This window comes from Pollicipes pollicipes, unplaced genomic scaffold, assembly GCF_011947565.3.
Source record: "Pollicipes pollicipes isolate AB1234 unplaced genomic scaffold, Ppol_2.1 Scaffold_7262;HRSCAF=8765_pilon_pilon_pilon, whole genome shotgun sequence".
NCBI lineage: Eukaryota > Metazoa > Arthropoda > Thecostraca > Pollicipedomorpha > Pollicipedidae > Pollicipes > Pollicipes pollicipes.
This window is the reverse complement of record NW_023597055.1, coordinates 18,194,031-18,211,043: the sequence shown is the minus strand read 5'-3', so window position 1 is coordinate 18,211,043 and position 17,013 is coordinate 18,194,031. Positions and strand designations below refer to the sequence as shown.

The 17,013-nt window shown below is 51.1% G+C and overlaps 2 protein-coding genes across 4 annotated transcripts in view; one reads left to right on the top strand and one right to left on the bottom strand.

Annotated features, from left to right (window-relative positions):
• Nucleotides 1–1,528: 1,528 nt before the first annotated feature.
• LOC119113820 (transmembrane protein 186) lies at nt 1,529–6,331 on the top strand. Of its 2 annotated transcripts, none has more exons than XM_037238051.1 (3): nt 1,529–1,601; nt 3,744–4,112; nt 5,481–6,331. In XM_037238051.1, the coding sequence occupies exons 1-3, from the start codon at nt 1,599–1,601 to the stop codon at nt 5,802–5,804; spliced, it is 696 nt and encodes a 231-aa protein (XP_037093946.1). In that variant the 5' UTR covers nt 1,529–1,598; the 3' UTR covers nt 5,805–6,331. The 2 variants fall into 2 exon arrangements, with proteins under 2 accessions (XP_037093946.1, XP_037093947.1); XM_037238052.1 differs by lacking the exon at nt 1,529–1,601 and adding an exon at nt 1,611–1,851.
• A 79-nt stretch (nt 6,332–6,410) lies between these two features.
• NetA (Netrin-A) overlaps nt 6,411–17,013 on the bottom strand; it is a 103,610-nt gene continuing 93,007 nt past the window's right edge. Inside the window, exons 5-7 of one of the 2 annotated variants that reach the window (XM_037238049.1) lie at nt 9,598–9,669; nt 8,705–8,879; nt 6,411–7,871 (exon numbers count right to left, since the gene is read on the bottom strand). In XM_037238049.1, the coding sequence (XP_037093944.1) occupies nt 7,721–7,871; nt 8,705–8,879; nt 9,598–9,669 (398 nt within the window). In that variant the 3' untranslated portion in view covers nt 6,411–7,720. The remainder of the gene's footprint in view (nt 7,872–8,704; nt 8,880–9,597; nt 9,670–17,013) is intronic. The other variant, XM_037238050.1, reaches the window with a different exon arrangement.

The window sequence follows — 17,013 nt, the reverse complement described above, 5'->3', positions numbered from 1 at the left end:
TCTCTCTCTCTCTCTCTCTCTCTCTCTCTCTCTCTCTCTCTCTCTCCTCTCCTCTCTCTCTCTCTCCTCTCTCTCCTCTCACTCCTCTCTCTCTCTCTCGTCTCTCTCCTCTCTCTCTCCTCTCGTCTCCTCTCTCTCCTCTCGTCTCTCTCTCTCTCTCTCTCTCCTCTCCTCCCTCTCTCTCTCTCTCCTCTCCTCCTCCCTCTCTCTCAATCTCTCTCTCTCTCCCTCTCTCTCATCCCTCTCCTCTCTCCCCCCTCTCTATCTCCTCTCTCACCTCTCTCATCCTCATTTCTCTCTCTCTCTCTCTCTCTGGCACATGGAATAAGTTTTACGTTAATAACGATGAAAATTGTGCATTACTATCCTGAGAACATTTTTTTGTACGGAGATCACAACTGAAGAATGACCAATTAAAGTAAGTCAAGACCCTATCAAAACTTTCATGCGTACCAAATGCACTCGTAATGAAAACACTACAAAGACACGAACACGTTGCCACAATCATGTCTATAGTACTTACCACTCACCACCTAGTATTTTAACTGTTGTGTAAGAATGTGCTTGTTTAGGGGTGAGCAGTGTTTGCTAATAACTATGTTTTCCCAAAATGGAAAGCGTCTTCTACCACTGCACGCCTGAAAAACGTTAATGCTGTTCGTGAGTTGTTGGTATCTCAATGTCCTGTCATGCTCGTGTCGCATGTGGTCCAGAGGTGCCTGCCACGCGCATGCATTGCCAGGCGTCGTCAGAGTGTCGTGGTTACGTCAATATAGCGTATGAAACGAACTTTGCAGCCTTCGATATTGCATTTGAATCGAGAAACTATATTTGTGCATTGCAAACACACGCACACACACACACACACACACACACACACCACACACACACACACACACACACACACACACACACACACACACACATATATATATATATATATATATATATATAATATATATATATATTATATGTATATATCCATATTCGAAAACCAGAACACAGGTGGATGAAAGTGATAGAACTTCCGTACCCGTTTGTTGACGCCCACAACTTTGGCTACACATTCTGAGAAATCGATATCCATGCATACCACTCACTGTCACTTACCTTTTCATGGCTACTCTTGTTTCGGTCAGTGCAAGTCCCTTCTTATCTTTCCTACGTCGCATTTCCCAAAATTAGAACAAGTGTCCCCCACCCAAACGTACTCAAAAACGACAAACGATAGAGCTTCCACACCAAACTCCTGCTTCTCGTTGTCCGTATTTAATTTAATTTGGGGGTGCTTTCTCTCCATGCTAACGGGCTGAGAAATGCTACTGGTGCTGACAAAATACTGACAAATCTCTCCATGCAGATGGGCTGACGCGCGCGGGCCGCAAAGCGCTTGCAGAGTGCATTTACAGTACCATGAAGGTTTCTACGTTAGGATCTGGTAGCACTTTATCACTGTTGGTATCCAGTAATTGATTGCCATTATGGCGAGCCGATTACACTCACCAATCCGCGTAGACACGGGAGCTAAAGCGAAGCAGGAGGGGTGTGTGGTGTCGGTTAGGATGAGGGATTGGAAGGGTAATAGGGGTAACTGAGACATGGTACGTGTGTGGATGCAGAGTATGCGTCTTATTTTACCTGTTTGATTTTCTTTTCCGGGCGAGTTGTTCATAAAAAATTTTGTGCGCTGCACTTACGTGTCATTTGACGGCCTTCGGTGTACTGGCGCCTTTCCGGTCACATTTTGGGGTGTACACTGGCCATGCCCCATAACTTTACGTTCTAAAATCCCTAGAAATAGTAAGACATTTTGCACTGCAGATATTAGCAGTCACCTTGCCTTGGATCATGGTTAGTAATCCTGCTGCAATGTTTATGTTTGAATTGTTTGTCATTTGGGACCAGAATGTATAAATGCACAAGCTAGAATGCTGTATGGATGCATCTTAAGTCACCTTTCTTTCTTATGTATTCAACACCAGAGCTGGAAACTTAACATTTTGGGCATTTGTGTCATGTTATTCACTGCACCCAATGCACTGATTTGTGACAGGTGAAGGAATTATATCAGAGTGTGGTAGCAGACCTTGTCATAGCAGGCCCAATCACAGGTTTTGTACTTTCTTTCCTTCCTATACTATCATTCTTAATTATTAAGATTTTCCTAAGATATAGGTTGGCATCTGTGCCATCCTGCCAACCTCCCCCTATAACACTTTCTGCCATTCCTGATGAGCACAAGCAATAACAGATTTTGAACTGCTGCAGAAAGATGGAAAGAACATAAGTCCTGATAAGATGCTGGAAAAATTAATTGTAGGCACTAGTGTGCTAGGGTGCTGTTGCTGGGTAATGGTAAGGCAGGCAAAACAGTATATTGGGTTTATATTATATATGCATTGTTATGCATATTATGTTAAATGGAATGCTGATATTACTTTGGGGCTAGCATCCCATCCCCTTGTGGTGCCACTCCAGCTATCACATGTCTTCTTGTGCTCAGGCTTTGACAGGGATTTTACGTACCAAAAGTAGTTGCTTGGTCAGTCTTCTTTTGAGAGGGTGTTGAAAGATGTGTTGTTTGCCAAAAAAAGTTTTCAGGCTGATAATTTAGTTATGAGTAAGGAAATTTGCAAACCAAAAACATTTCCTTGGTCATCTTTATTGGAAAAAGCTGTGATGTTAATGTTTCACCATGACGTTTAACACAAGCGGTTGCTTAAGCCTTTTTTTGCTAAGAGTTAAGGTAATGTGTGGCATCCCTTTTAATTGATGAAGCATCTTTTTACCCACAAACCAGCTGCCTTGTGTTTTTTGATATTCATTTAAATCTATATTCAGAAGATATTTTATAGGAAACAAGTTTTGCCCCCTTTTATCAATATTGTGACACTGTTGTATGATACAGCTCTGTAGTACCAATGAAAAACGCCTTTATAAATGCTGGGTTTCTCCAAAAGCAATATCTCCACATTTTGGGTAAATCAGAAGCCACTTTATGAGAACTTAGCACCTTTTGATACTGTTTGAGTAAACAATGCACTGTTAACTTAAGAATAAGTCACTTGAACAGTGCCAACAATTTTGGTCGCTATTGTCTCAAAACTGGAATCTACCAACAAGGGTGCAAGTATGTATCCTTAAACTGTTAACCTTCCCTATCTTGAAAGGTGCAGCATCATGTGGTATGTTCAGTATTGCTAACAACTATGTCAGAATGGACTGTTGACCTCAAAAATTACATCCTTACTACCCAATGATTTTTCAATCCCAAATGCTTAGGGTTTTCCTCGGCAGTGTTCACAGTAACTGGCTCCCTGCCGTGCTGCTTGTGCACCTCGGTCACCCAGGCATGTGGTGGATGTTGGGCAGCACGGCTGTAGTCTTGTGAAACAGGTTTGGGAGAGATACAAGAATGGATGAGAAGGACCCACTTCACCCCCAAAATGCGCCAACAGACTGGTTTCTCCCCAGATGTGGCCCACATTCTTGTCCAAGTTGGGGAATGGGGCTGAGGCTTCCTTCCCTGCTCTGAATGGGAAACTGCACGTCTGTTGAGCAGGAAGTTCGATTTAACAGTTCATGGATGTACGTTATTTCAACTCGACACTTAACTTACAGGAACATAATTCATAAATTGACGTTGAAATGCGTCTTTGGTACGCTTAAACAGGGTTCATCCGTACAAGTGAAATGTTCCCTTACAGCTTGCACTCTCCCGAAATTCCCTTGTCTTCTTCCAGCCTCCAATGTTCGGTCTCCGGAGCCTGGTCGTGTGCCGCCGCCACCTGCCTCAGCAGCGCCACCTATATTCGGCACTGTGGCGCCATCTGCACACGGTATCTCCTCTCCGCGCGCCTCTGGAGCCGGCGGCCGCGCAGCAACGGTCCGAGTGCTCGCCGCCACCGCCGGCACTGTCTCGGCACCTGCACACGTGCCAGCCGCTTTCCCGACGCCCCCGGCTGGCCGACCCCGACTTCGAGATCATCTACCGGTTCCCGTACATCGGCGCTGTGCGCATGCTCTGTCGCCTGAAGCTGTACCAGACGGGGCTGACACTGCTGGCGACCCCGGCCACCCTGCTGCTGGTGGACGGCACCGCCGCCACCCAGGTGAGTGCTGCTACGGAAGCCCTGCTGGTGCGGCTAGCTGATCCGGTTGTCTGATGTCGCATGGTGTGTCAGATGTGTTGGGTGTGTCATGTGTCCGGTGTGTCAGATGTCGCATGGTGTGTCAGATGTGTTGGGTGTGTCATGTGTCCGGTGTGTCAGATGTATGGCAGGTGTGTCACAGTGTGCTGCGCTAATCGGGCGCTCCTGCCCAAACGTTGACTCAAATAGCTGCATGACTATTTGAACTGCGGTTCAAAAGGAATATTTCACATGTGAAGATTTTGAGGCAAGGATTAGATTTGATGAAACAAGTTCACCTACAGCTCATGGTGTAATTCTTAAGGGGAAAAGAATGCTCTAGACAACACAATTCTCTGTTAAGTAAATGCGTTATGGTTTGATAACATCATCGAACATTGCACAACATTGATCGGGAAGCATTTGTTGGCCGTTATACCTTGAAATCGCACTCACGAGCGCTAGATATGAGTGCCTCGACAATTATATTTTGCGTGGCCTTGATGGCCGCATGGCTTGTAGAATGACAGAATTTGAATGACATTATGACCTCATGAATCTCAGGGTAATTTCATAATGCTCTCCTCGATATACCGTTACCATTTTTTATGCAGGCGTGTAGCTCAGAAACCAGAGGAGCGTAGGTCTTAATAAGGCAAGGGTTGTGAACAGCACCGAAAGGTCTTCAAAATGGCTATTTCAGTTCAAAACCTTATATAAATGTGGAGCGCTCTCTATAATCACACGCACAAGTGTGCGCTTAGTCTTGAGAGTGACACCATGTCAAATAGCATCCTGCCACACCGCCGTGTGGCGGTGTGGCGGGATGCCTACAGAGCCATCGTGCCATCTTCGTGTTGCATTTCAAGGTGTCACTTAGTGGTCTTAAAGCGGGTGATTTCGTTCAAGAAAGGTGTGCCCAAGTCTGCTTTGTTCGCGAAAAGAGCTCCAGGAACATGTGCCGGCACCGCATGACGAATGGTGATGACTTGGGATAATAGCCACTTGCCGCTTGGGACTTGGGGTTTGGTTTCCCAAGCCAAGAGTTGAGGGAGACTGAACAATGAAAAATGACCCAACCTGCCCCCAAAATATGCCAAAAACAGGCTTCTCCTCGGATTTTGCCCACTCTAACCATTGTTGGGGGGGGGGGGGGGTAAACTCCCCACCCAACTGAATAGGAAACCACACTTCTGACTTAAGATTTTTGGGCACATCAACTGTTTAAAAGTCATCAGATGTCCAAAATATGGCTCAAGCATTAGACTGAATATCTTCTGAACAGCGATGACTGAGTGTAGCATATGTTTTGTGTTATGCCTGCGTTGAAGACAGCGAATTTGGTCGCAGGTGGGCGTCGTCGGTGTGTTCACCTGCGTTATGCTGTTCGTGATGGGCGAGTTCTTCCGCCGCTTCGTGGGCATCCTCTACCTGAAGCGGGACGGCCAGATGCTGAAAGTGGCACACCTCACGTTTTGGGGCGGCCGCCACGATCAGCTGATCCCGATCAGTGACGTGGTGCCCTTCTCCGAGCTGCACGACTCGCCCCGGGCGGTGTACTTCGCCTTGTGTCGCTACTCCAGCCCCCAGAGATTTTACATGTCGCTGCGCTATGGTGGCGTCACCAGCCGGGAGAAGTTGGAGACTGTGTTTGGACCGATTGACGACAGATGACAAGCAGAACCTTCGCTCAGCGCGATGCGGTGATGTGTATCCCGTTTTTCAGAGTTTTGGGTGCTCATTTTAACATGTCGTAGTAGGAAGGTTGTTGTACATCTGTATGATGGTCATTAAAAGACGATCCTTCGTCACGGATCATCTTTTTTAACGCATGGCAATGTGGCTAATTACCTTGGTCGAAAGTAAATTTATAATGGCCATGTGGTCACTACCTGGTATGCTGTATAGCTTCCCTCGTTTCGCTTCAAATCAAGGTGTTTTATCATTCAGGGTGAGTACATATGTCTCTGCCGTGTGTTATCTGAACGCAACGTTTTCTATATGCCAGGCTACGCCAAGGGTGCCAGTAATTCGGTGATTGATGTGACCTCGAAACCCAACTACCACAGCTTCTAGAAGTATACGCCAGCTGATCGGCCATTTGCCCGAAATTCTACTCGCTGCCGGAGGAAACCTCTGAACGATGCCATTGTCAGCCACGATAGGACGCGTCAACCACACTGAACACAGCCGGCGAACGTGAAAAGCTCAGAGGAAACCTCTGAACTATGCCATTGCCAGCCACGATAGCTCACGCTGGCCACGCTGAACACAGCCGGCGAACACGAAAAGCTGTATTGTTCTATCACAATGGTGAAGTGAGTGTCGAGTGCAGCGAGGGCAGGCGCGCACGCCGGCTCCTGTACGGTCGCGCCGGCTATACGCCGGAGGTCCCCCGCCCAGGGGAGCGGGTCCCGGGGTCCCGTGAGAGCCACGCTGTTTGGCACAGAAGGCCCACTCTATTGTTACGTTCGTCCAGCAGTAATTAGGTAGCTCCGATGCACTTAACACGGCCTTGCGTCTACTAGCACTACCAAAAATTGAAGTCGCGGACTTGTTACACGGGGTGTGGGGGGTTGGGGGAGGGAAGGGGATAACCGAATAGCCCATGTGACGAGCAGTCCAGAGAGGCCGTTCTGCAGGACCAGAGCATGTCGGCGCACACTCACTGCTTACAGAAAACACAGTCAATAGTACACACAACCGGAGCGTGTTGAAGTCCGCTCCAATGCATTCTCGACAGTCCTTAGAACCGGACAACAGCACGCATTCGACGCCCAGCGCTCGCTGGGGCGTGGTACATGCGCGTGGCACGTGTCAGAGCCGACACGTGCGGTAGGAATGTTAGACGGGCACAGACGTGCGACAGGGGCCTGCTATGTACATACACGGGGCGGCCCAGCAGCGCGCGAGCTTGGCGCCGCCGGCCGCCGGCAGAGCCGTGCTCTGCGCCATCTATGAGTGACCTCCGCGGCGGCGCGCTAGTCGCGAGTGATCAGCACGATGCCGAGACACGGAAATATCAGTCGGTCATGCGTAAACTCTTGAGTCATTCTCTCCACCGGTCCGTCTTCGCCGCCAGTAACGGGGCGGACTGAGGCGCTAGCTCGAGTTCCCAGACTTCCCGACAGGGGGCCTCCGATCTCAACATTGCTGTTAGACGCCGGCAATGTCTCCGTTCACTGTGATACGTACGCCACGTGATTTAGTTTTTCGGTTGCTGCGTGGGCCGGAGACCACCGATTAACTCTGAGACATCTAGAGCCTACAACACCAAAGAATGGCACATCGACACAAGGTAAGACTAGCGGGTTACATTTATCTACTATTAACCTCATCCGCGTCCTCATCACGTGATCCACCCCGCTCCGGACGCGTGGTCCGTCGTCCCAGTCACGTGACCACCAGCCGCCGGGCAATAAATAGGCTGGTCTGGCCACCTGGCGGCGCACTCCGGCTGCCGACAAATGCGGCACATCTGCGGCGAAATAGGCGCACTGGACGACCGCGCCGCTCCGCGTCTCTTTCTCTCTCTCTCTCTCTCTCTAGGGTAAAGCTCTGAACACTGCTCCCAGCGCAGCCTGCGCCGCTCAGTCCTTCTTCCTGCACACCTTGCGCGCACGCTTCCTCAGTCTGCGCATGCGCCGTGACCAGTTGTTCTTCCACTCGAGGACAATGCTCTTGTTGTCGACCAGAAGGCCGGAGCGGCTCTGCGGGTCCACGCCCAGAATCAGGTACTTGCTGGAAAAGTCACAGGGTTCTGTCAACGAGGCCCGCCTCTTCACCGAGAAAGTACATAATATATTATTATCAATTTTGTCCAGTGGGGTGATGCAGGCTCACCGAAAAGGGTGGAAAGGATTGGGTTAGAATAGGCTCGAGTTCGATGTGGGGTAGGCATGACCTAATGGTCACGCCTGTTCCGAAAGTGAATAGCTTGATCCCACAAAGGTCGAATTATCACGCCATTTTGCCCGAGGTGCGGACAAGTACGCGGGTGCTGCTAAATAAAAAGTTTCTGCTTTCACAAAGAACAGAATGAATAAGCTTTGGGGCAAAGTTCATCTGGAATGAGCACATCATATGACCATCAGCCACGCTCAGGATCGGCATGCATGAATGTCTGGGACGGCTCAAGGGCGGATCAAGGACGAACCGACGGCGAGGCTGCGGGCATGATGAGAATGTTCCGTTTAGGACGGCAATCTACAGGAAATCGAACCCAGAACGAACAACTCTTATTTTCGCCGTTTGGAAGAGGAAGAGTCCATGGGGTTATCACTGCTAAGGTACATTAGCCAATAACCACCCACTCCACCTATCATGACGTGCTAGGAGATAACCTGCTGCCTTACTGAGACTATCTACTGCCAACACAACGCCATGGTTATTACCAAAGCAGTTGACGTTCCCTAAAACACAGCAACCAACAGCAGTTTCTGAATATGGAGATACGCGTTTAGTGAAGGACAGCGCGAATACATGACATAAACAGACAGCGGGTCGCCGGCGCTGCCGTTGCGCTGGCCATCTTGAACGTGACGTCATCGGCGGCTATCTCCGCCGGCTCTGACCTGTTGATTTTGACCCGAGGGCAGTTGCAGTTGATGTCCTGGCGTCGGACCAGCAGGTAGCTGCTGCCGCGGCGCAGCTTCCACTTGGACGAGCGGCGGTACACCGTCTGTATGTTGACGACGAACTTGACGTAGCTGCCGAGCGTCTGCTGGTCCACCACCTGCGCCAGAAGCGCTGCCGACGCGCACCGCGGCGGTCAGGGTCAACGCAGAAACGCAGGGGCCTCCACCTTTCGTGAATGTTTGACACTGATTGTCCCCACGAAGAGGTGTGGTAAAAAGGCTTGAGAATGTGGTTAACGCACTGGTATTTTGGCATTTCCAGTCACTTGCGTCTTATGGTGGTAACACAGCAGCGGTGGCAACACGCCTTCAAGGACGAGATCACATCTCAGTGATTTCACGCGGTGAGAAGCTTAAGACGGGTGCAAAAAAGGTCCAAGTGCAGACATTCTACACAATCATCATCACTAGTGGAACGGGTCGATCGACACCCAAGCAAATTAATAAATGAATAAGTAAGGGGCGTTGCGCCACCCGCTGTCCTGGTGGGGCCTGGAGGGAGAGCTGGAGTGTGGGACCAGCAGGATCAAGCCTCAAGATCTGACCCAGGGGTGATTCCGCCATTTTGGCGAGGGCGGTATCCAGTCCCACCGGTCTCGGATGGGACAGGGTTTGGAAAGTCGGCCTCTGCTGGCGATTCCAGCTCAATACCGGCACGGCGAGGGCTACACCGCTGTGGGATCTTATGCCAAAAATCCTCAGAACAGGTGGGATATCAGATGGGATGTGAATGTTGCCAAGTTATGAGTCCTTAGTGGCAAAGGTCTGGTGCGTAAGTGGAGGGGAAGCGCGCCATGCTAGCCAGCGCGCTGTTGGATGTCGCTACTTACCATAATCGCGCTTGCACATTTTCTTGACGTTGACTTTTCTGCTCGTTATTCGGCACTTCCTGCACTTATCTGCTGAAGGATGAAGACATTAGAACTCGCGAATGATTGCAGACTGAACAGAGTGAGTAAACCCTGCCGCAATGAAAAGGCCACCACCCACCGACAGCCCTTGGGTACTTTGGCTTGCCACCAACGTCGACAGATGTCTCCCCGAGCTATTCCGTCCATGATTAATGCACCTCCATTTGGCAGATTTGTAATTGAGTTCTCTCTGCGGTCGCGGTCAACGGCATTCACTTATTTTGATTACGCTTTTATGGTGTTAATGTAGTTATTTATTGGACTCGGCGTCGGCCGCGCCACGTGAGCCCTCCGTCCACTTTATGATGGTGGTCACGGAGGCTCCCAGCCCGCGCCGCGCGATGAGTCCGGCCGTAAAATGGCGCGATCTGCCGACTCGGTCCGTGCCTGGCCGCGTCCGACCACCTGAATTTCAGTCGTCTGGCGAGCTCGGGCGGTGACCTTTGATGCTCTTTTAATCAGTCGGAGAGCCTCCGAGAAAAAAATGGCGGCCACAACGGGGATTTATACTAGTCCTCTTGAGAAGTCGTAAAAGACCGCCGTTAATTATTTATATCACGCCAGCGATAAAGAAGAGCAGCTCCATCTGTGACAAAGACGAGCGTCTTTGTAGCCGATGTAATCTTGTCCTTGGGGGTCATATATGAGCCAGTACCCGGGCATGTAGCAATCCACGCTGGGTGGTAAATTGTCGAAATCGTCACGCAGCTATAGATAGCACTTTTGCGAAAACCGCTCAAACGATTGTAGTAACCATTAACTGTTTGGTCTAAGAACACTGCGATTATATTAACCTTGGCTCAGAGAGATCATGATATGTATGCGAGATCAGATCTGGATCGTGATGAATGAAACACGCCCATGTGTTCAGCATCACCACTGCACTGTACCAATAGGGCAGCCACATCTTGCGAGATTTAATTGACGTCACGTCAAGAAAATTGCATCTGCTAAGATTTCTGAAAACATACCCTCTTGTGCTGATCAGTGATACCCGGACGTGAAGGCGTTGTGTAATCATTGCATTGCCATTGCCTTGTCATTGCCATGTCATTGTTACGTTGTCATCAGCATCCTAGAAGTATCTATAGCGTAATACGCTTACATTAACTATACCGCATCTCTGTGACCAACTGATACGGAATGTGGTGAACTGCCAACCTCAAGAACCCCTTTCTGAGTCTTAACTGCAGTCATTGCTCAGCCAAATTGGACACAATCTTCCACATTCGTCAGCCGTGGTATTCAACTAAAAAACTGAACATTGCAGTGATTCCAGGAGCGTAACCAAGCGAAAGGAAGACCACAAAAACACGAAATAGTAGTGAGGCATATAAAGAAAACGATGGAATATGGGTAACACCGAGAAAGAAATGCGTGCTAGGCCAACATTCTTGTGATCGTCGTCAGCCAGCGGGACTGAAAAGCGACGTGATGGACTGATGCATGGGTAAATGTATGCATAGAGGGCGAAAGGAGGCGAGAGTTAAAGAGGAGGGAAGAGGGAAACGAGAATGATAAATAGGAGGGTTGAGAGAGAACGGGAAAAGGAGAATAAAGAGAAATATAGAGATGAAAAGAAGCATAGAAAAGGAGAGAGGGAGACTGGACATATAGATAGATAGCTGGACACCGGAAGAGAAAAGAAAAGAGAAGAAACAGAAAGAAAGAATAGACAAGGAGGGAGAGAGGAGGAGGAGAGAGAGAAAGAGAGAGAGAGAGAGAGAGAGGGAGTGAGGGGAGATAGAGGGGGAGGCTGGGGCGCAGTGGTGGAGACCTGGCTACCGAACTGAAACAAACAACCCACGCCGCCACCCAAAGCGTGACCGGGGCATGGCCGCACGGTTTAGCGGGAGCCGATTTGTCAGACTCAGGACGACGCGGCACGGTTCTGCCGAGAATCTCCCGGATCAGAGGTACCTCCGATTGCGCTGACTCACGCGCCACCGGCACGGCATAAATAAGCACAACTGGAAAGACGCGCAGGCGCGGCGTAACGGGCCGGCCGCGGTCGGCTTTTGATTGGCTGTGTCGGGGGCGCGGTGCCGAGATTAATGATGGGTCGCGCTCTCCACAGAGCGCGCCGAATCAGAGCGGTGAACTCGCAGGCACGCGGAATCCACTGGCCGTGGGTCGCGCCGCGCGCCGAGGCTTAGTCTTCAAGGATTGCACGTGAGGTTGGCTTGAAATTGTGGCGACGGTCAACATCTGCACAGGAAATGCCCGCGCGTGGGGTGGATCGAAAAGTTCTGAATGGAGGACTCCTTTCGAACGGCGTCGCTTTTTGTAGCCGTGACGCGTTTCGTTTTGTTCTCGCAAATGCCCTTTTACCCTCAGGTGACAGCTGGGAAGAGCGCTTGGGGTAAGCGATATTGAACACTCTGGCTTGTAGCGCGGTTTGTGACGCTTACTTTATTCACTTTTTATGGATTATGTGTTTGAGTCATCACTTAAATATGGAGAGCAGGCAATTTCGGCGGCGCATCCCACTTTTACGACCTGACGTTGAAGGATGTCGAGGTGAATTACCTCGCGGACGTCTAGAGCCAGCGCGACCGGAATGCCTTTTTAGTGGAGCGTGTTTTTAAGTGTGAAGAAAATACGCCGGCGAAATATGGTGTAGCAATATGCCACAAGCCTGCATGCCTGGAGAGATCGTTTGCCACGGGAAAAGGCTGTTCCGGGACGTCAGATTTAACTGGTGTATTGTCAATTAAAGGCAGTTGGTACAAGCTGTTCCCTTCGTTTAGTTTTCTATGCTGGACCTCGTAACACTTGGGAGGTCAAATACGTAATGACAGCGTACTGACATGATATGCACTTGCTGCTCTCAGAATTGTTATGGTGAAACAAACCTGTGTGATCAGCTCTATGACCAGTTTGCATTCTAAACGCACCTAGTGAAAAAAAACTTAGCGCCTTGAGATACAGGAACGGCCAAGTTTCGCCAGAAACTTTCTGCGCCAGAAAGAGGGGGAAAAATCACCATGAATAATTCCGGCAGCAAATACACAGTTCTGGCTCCCTTGAGAACTGTTCTATGGAACGGGCTGCTAACCCGCGAGACAAGCTAAGGTGTGATAAACTTGCTAAGAGATGATAAACGTAGGCGTGTTTAGTCTAAAATTTTGCGGCGCGCATGCATTACAAACATCCGACAGCCCGCTAACACTGAGATCATAAGAAAACCAGCGGACAGTCAACACCGCACCAACCGCGCAGACAAGCATCCATCTGCGGAACTGAAGGTGCAGATCAGCCATATACATTCAGCAGTGCTCACATCCGTGGAATCCTAGTGGTATACACGCAGTCGTGGGTTTCCCACCCGAGATGCAGCAAATCAGTGTCGGTCCGCCTCTGGGCCTGGACGACGGTGGCAGAGGGAGTCTTAATACAGGTCGCAACGCCCCGGCCCTGAATAAGACGGTCGCCTGCTCCCAGCTTCGTCGGATGACGTCATCGTTAGCACCTAGCACTTAACCGTCAGTGCAGCACCTGGGCACTCGCCTAGCACCTGGGCACTAGCTCAGCACATGACCATGAGCCCAGCACCTGGACATTATCCCAGCACCTGGCCATCAGCCCAGCACCTGGGCATCAGCTCAGCGTCTGACCATCAGCCCGGCACATGGGCACCAGACCAGCACCAGACCACCATCTCAGCACCTGGGCATCAACCCATCACCTGGGCACCACCTCAACATCTGGGCACGAGCCCAGCACCTGGGCACAAGCCCAGCACCTGGGCAACACCTCATCATCCCGCGCAGCAGCCAGCGGTAAGCCGAGCGAGCGGCGGAGCCGGCGGCCGCCCTGAGCTGACTCGGGCCGCGCCGAGCCATCGCCGCCCGTCGGCCGCACGCCGCCGCACATCTCCGGCGCGATCACACACCATTCGGGCCGGATTACGCCCGTGTTCGGCGTAATTTAGCCCGCCGGCCGCGCAAGGAGGCGGCTGGTTATTGGCTCGTGAAGGCGTCGCGCGGCCAGAGGTCGTAAAACGACGGCCGTCGCCTATCCGCCGCGCCGCGACGAGGCGATATTGGCGCCCTTGTTTGCGCCGAGACGAGGCACCCCGCGGCGTTTGTGGCGCGCCGGGACGGGCGCTGGGTCGATCCTGGCTGGGATTTGTTCCGTGGTCACCGAGGTGGAGGATTGGGCGCCGAGACGGACTCGGTCCGGTCGGCAGATGTGGCGGCAAACTCGGCCGGCGACGACGCGGACGTCGCGCGGGGTCGAGGCGGCTAAATTCTGCGGCGCGCGGCAGTCAACGGTTTCTGATTGTTAGCAGAGGATGGGTCGGTACCTGCGGGTGAGTAGTGGCGGGCACATGGGGATGACCCGTATAGGAGACACCCGCTGGTGGTTAGGCAGCGCCGTATGCGCGTGCACACACACAGAAAATGCTGCCCACGCGGTGACCACCGTTTTGAATGAGTGAAAAAGTGCGAGCAGGGTCACGAATCAATAAAACGTCACGTGGTGGAAGCAGCCTCCGGCCCGGAAAAAAACTGAGCCAACTCTCTGTGGTCGGTAAGCCTTAAGAGGGCGAGGGAGGGTCACTCCCGCTAAGCTTCAGCACCATGTCGGCGGCAGCGTCAATCGTGGCGCGGGTGCGGCATTGGTCGCGCACTTCTCTGATCGCCGGCGGGCTTCGTGGGTGGTCGGCCGCATGGATAGCACGCCGAACATGATCAACTGTGCACGCGGAGAGTTATCGGTGAATTTCAATTGGCGCCGGCAGTGCAGTGGCACGGACTTATTCCCCGCCATATTTGTCACGCCATTAGTAGCACTCCTTATTGGGTATAGAAGTGGGCGGATCAGGCAGCTTTTGAGAACTCATTTACATCGGTTCTCAACACCTGCACACTGGGTATGTATGGCAGCCATGCATTCATAGGCTGCTCCTTATAACGCCGCACCCTGCCTGACCTCTGTACCTCCACGGTCCCATGGTTCCATGGCTCCATAGTTTCATGGTTCCAGTACTCCTCATGTACTACTTTCATGTAACCATGAAAGTAGTACATAAGTAGTACTGGTTCCATGGTTTCATGGTTCCATGACTCCATGGTTCGATGGTTCCATGGCTCCATGGTAACCTCCATGGAGTGCCGGGTGCCATGGCTGCTATTATAAGCGGCGCCTGGTAGCACGACTACCACGCGCCACCAGAAGTAGCGCTAACGGAGAGAATGTGCTTTCAAAGTAAAATATCAAAAAACCATCGTGCTGAAATGTGCCTTTAAGGACGTGCGCAGGACTCCACATTGGGAGGGGCACAATATCCGAATTTTCACTGAAAACCGAGTCTAGCGCGCAACAGACGTGCAACGTTTTTACGCGTCGTAAAACACACCGTATGCTCTCGATGCTCTTATTTTGGCAATCACATTCCCCAGGGGCTACTACGTCGGTAAGCCCCTGTGCACCTCCACATAGAATATCGTAAAAATTTTGCATGCAAAAAAGCACTTTCTTAGAAAGCAAACGGCCAAACCGTCATCGTGGAAAAATACGACACTTCAGTACATCTAACGGGTGTCACCGAGGACGACACGCCGGTGTCACTTGCTCCCCACATACACGACTCTGCTTCACGAGGAGTACACGACTCTGCTTCACGAGGAGGCCTTCCCCTACCGGGCCGGGCCGGGCCCCCGCCGTTCTTTACGGGCATGGAATGTCTGGACAGCCGCTGCGAGACAGCATGGAAATTGACTCATTACAAAATATGGCTCGGCAGAGAATATTGTGAGTCGTATACATGCAGACGCATACCCGTGTATGATAGTTCTGGCTGTTTTCAAGCTTTCTAAGCATTTCACGTTATATATATATATATATATATATATATATATATATATATATATATATATATATTACATAACATTGATGTGCAAGCACCAGACGATGCAAGGGACCGTTTCATTGTCATGCCGTTTGAGTGACATTCAGACATCCATCAATGAACGCTAGTATCGCAGCGTGAAAATTTATTTGAGCAAAAGGAAAATGCTCGAAATCTATCTGTGATATTATGCGAATATGTTCGCAAGTGTGTGTATCCACCTCACTACATGCATCAAGCGTTGTGACCCTGTTTGCCTGAACGAGACCCTGAGGTATCTGGGCTGTTCTGTTCCATTGAAGCCAAAAAGCCCTCTCCATCACGCAAACGGAAAAAGAGTGGCTTAAATACATGTAGCAAAAGATGGGCTTTCTTGCTTCCTTGCACCCATACCGCTACCAACCGCTGACTTGATATTCTTGCAATGTATGTTTGGTGGGCTACTACGCAATAAGCAAAATGGTCCAGGCAATGATTACGTGGCCTTCGTTACATCGCCATGTCACGTTGTGCATGCGTATATTTCAAGAGCGAAAATGTGGCTCCAGACGGTGCAAGTGGGGTAAATGGGACAAAGTGCTAACATGGGCATCTCTGCAGGCGGCCGGGAATATCATACAACACCTTGGGTGGCGCATTTCCATAATGTTGTAAAATGTAATCCACCACCAATTCAAACGCCTGAAATTTATCGCCTCTTATCTGACAACAAGAGTCCGCGAATTGAGTTATCATTCGCCCTGTCTTCTCCTCTGCACGAGCCTGCATGAAGACATCAATTGCAATTTTATGGTACTTTGTCAGATAAATCAGATGCAAATGCCTCAGTCAGCTCCTCTCTCATCCCGCGCGTGCGCTGCAGAGGCAGCAGGTGACATCAAAGGCGCCGACCGTGACCCCAGATCAGCTCCGAACAATAAACACCATGTTCCGACTCCGGGGCACGCGGCTAAACTCAGCTGCCCGCTAACATTCCACCATCCTCTCCAAACAGCCGTGTATATGAGAGGCCAGGCGCTAGCGCAGCTCGTAGTCTCGCGCTGGGCGCTGGCGCTCCCCGTAGTCTCGCGCTGGGCGCTGGTGTTCCACGTAGTCTCGCGCAGGGCACTGACAATCCCCGCAGTCTCGCGCTGGGTGCTGGCGCCCTACGTAATCTCGCGCTGGGCGCTGGTGTTCCACGTGGTCTCGTGCTGGGCACTGGCGTTCCACGTAGTCTCGCGCTGGGCGCTGACGCTCCCAGCAGTCTCGCGCTGGGCGCTGGCGCTCCACGTAGTCTCGCGCTGGGCGCTGGTGCTCCACGTAGTCTTGCGCTGGGCGCTAACACTCCCAGAAGTTTTGCGCTGGGCGCTGGCGCTACCCGTAGTCTCGCGCCGGCAGCGACGCGAACTGCGGCGTCACCGCGACCGCCATGAATCCCGCCGAATCACCGGCCGCGCATTCGTCCCGACACGCCGCCGTCAGTGAGAGGCGGCCGTGGG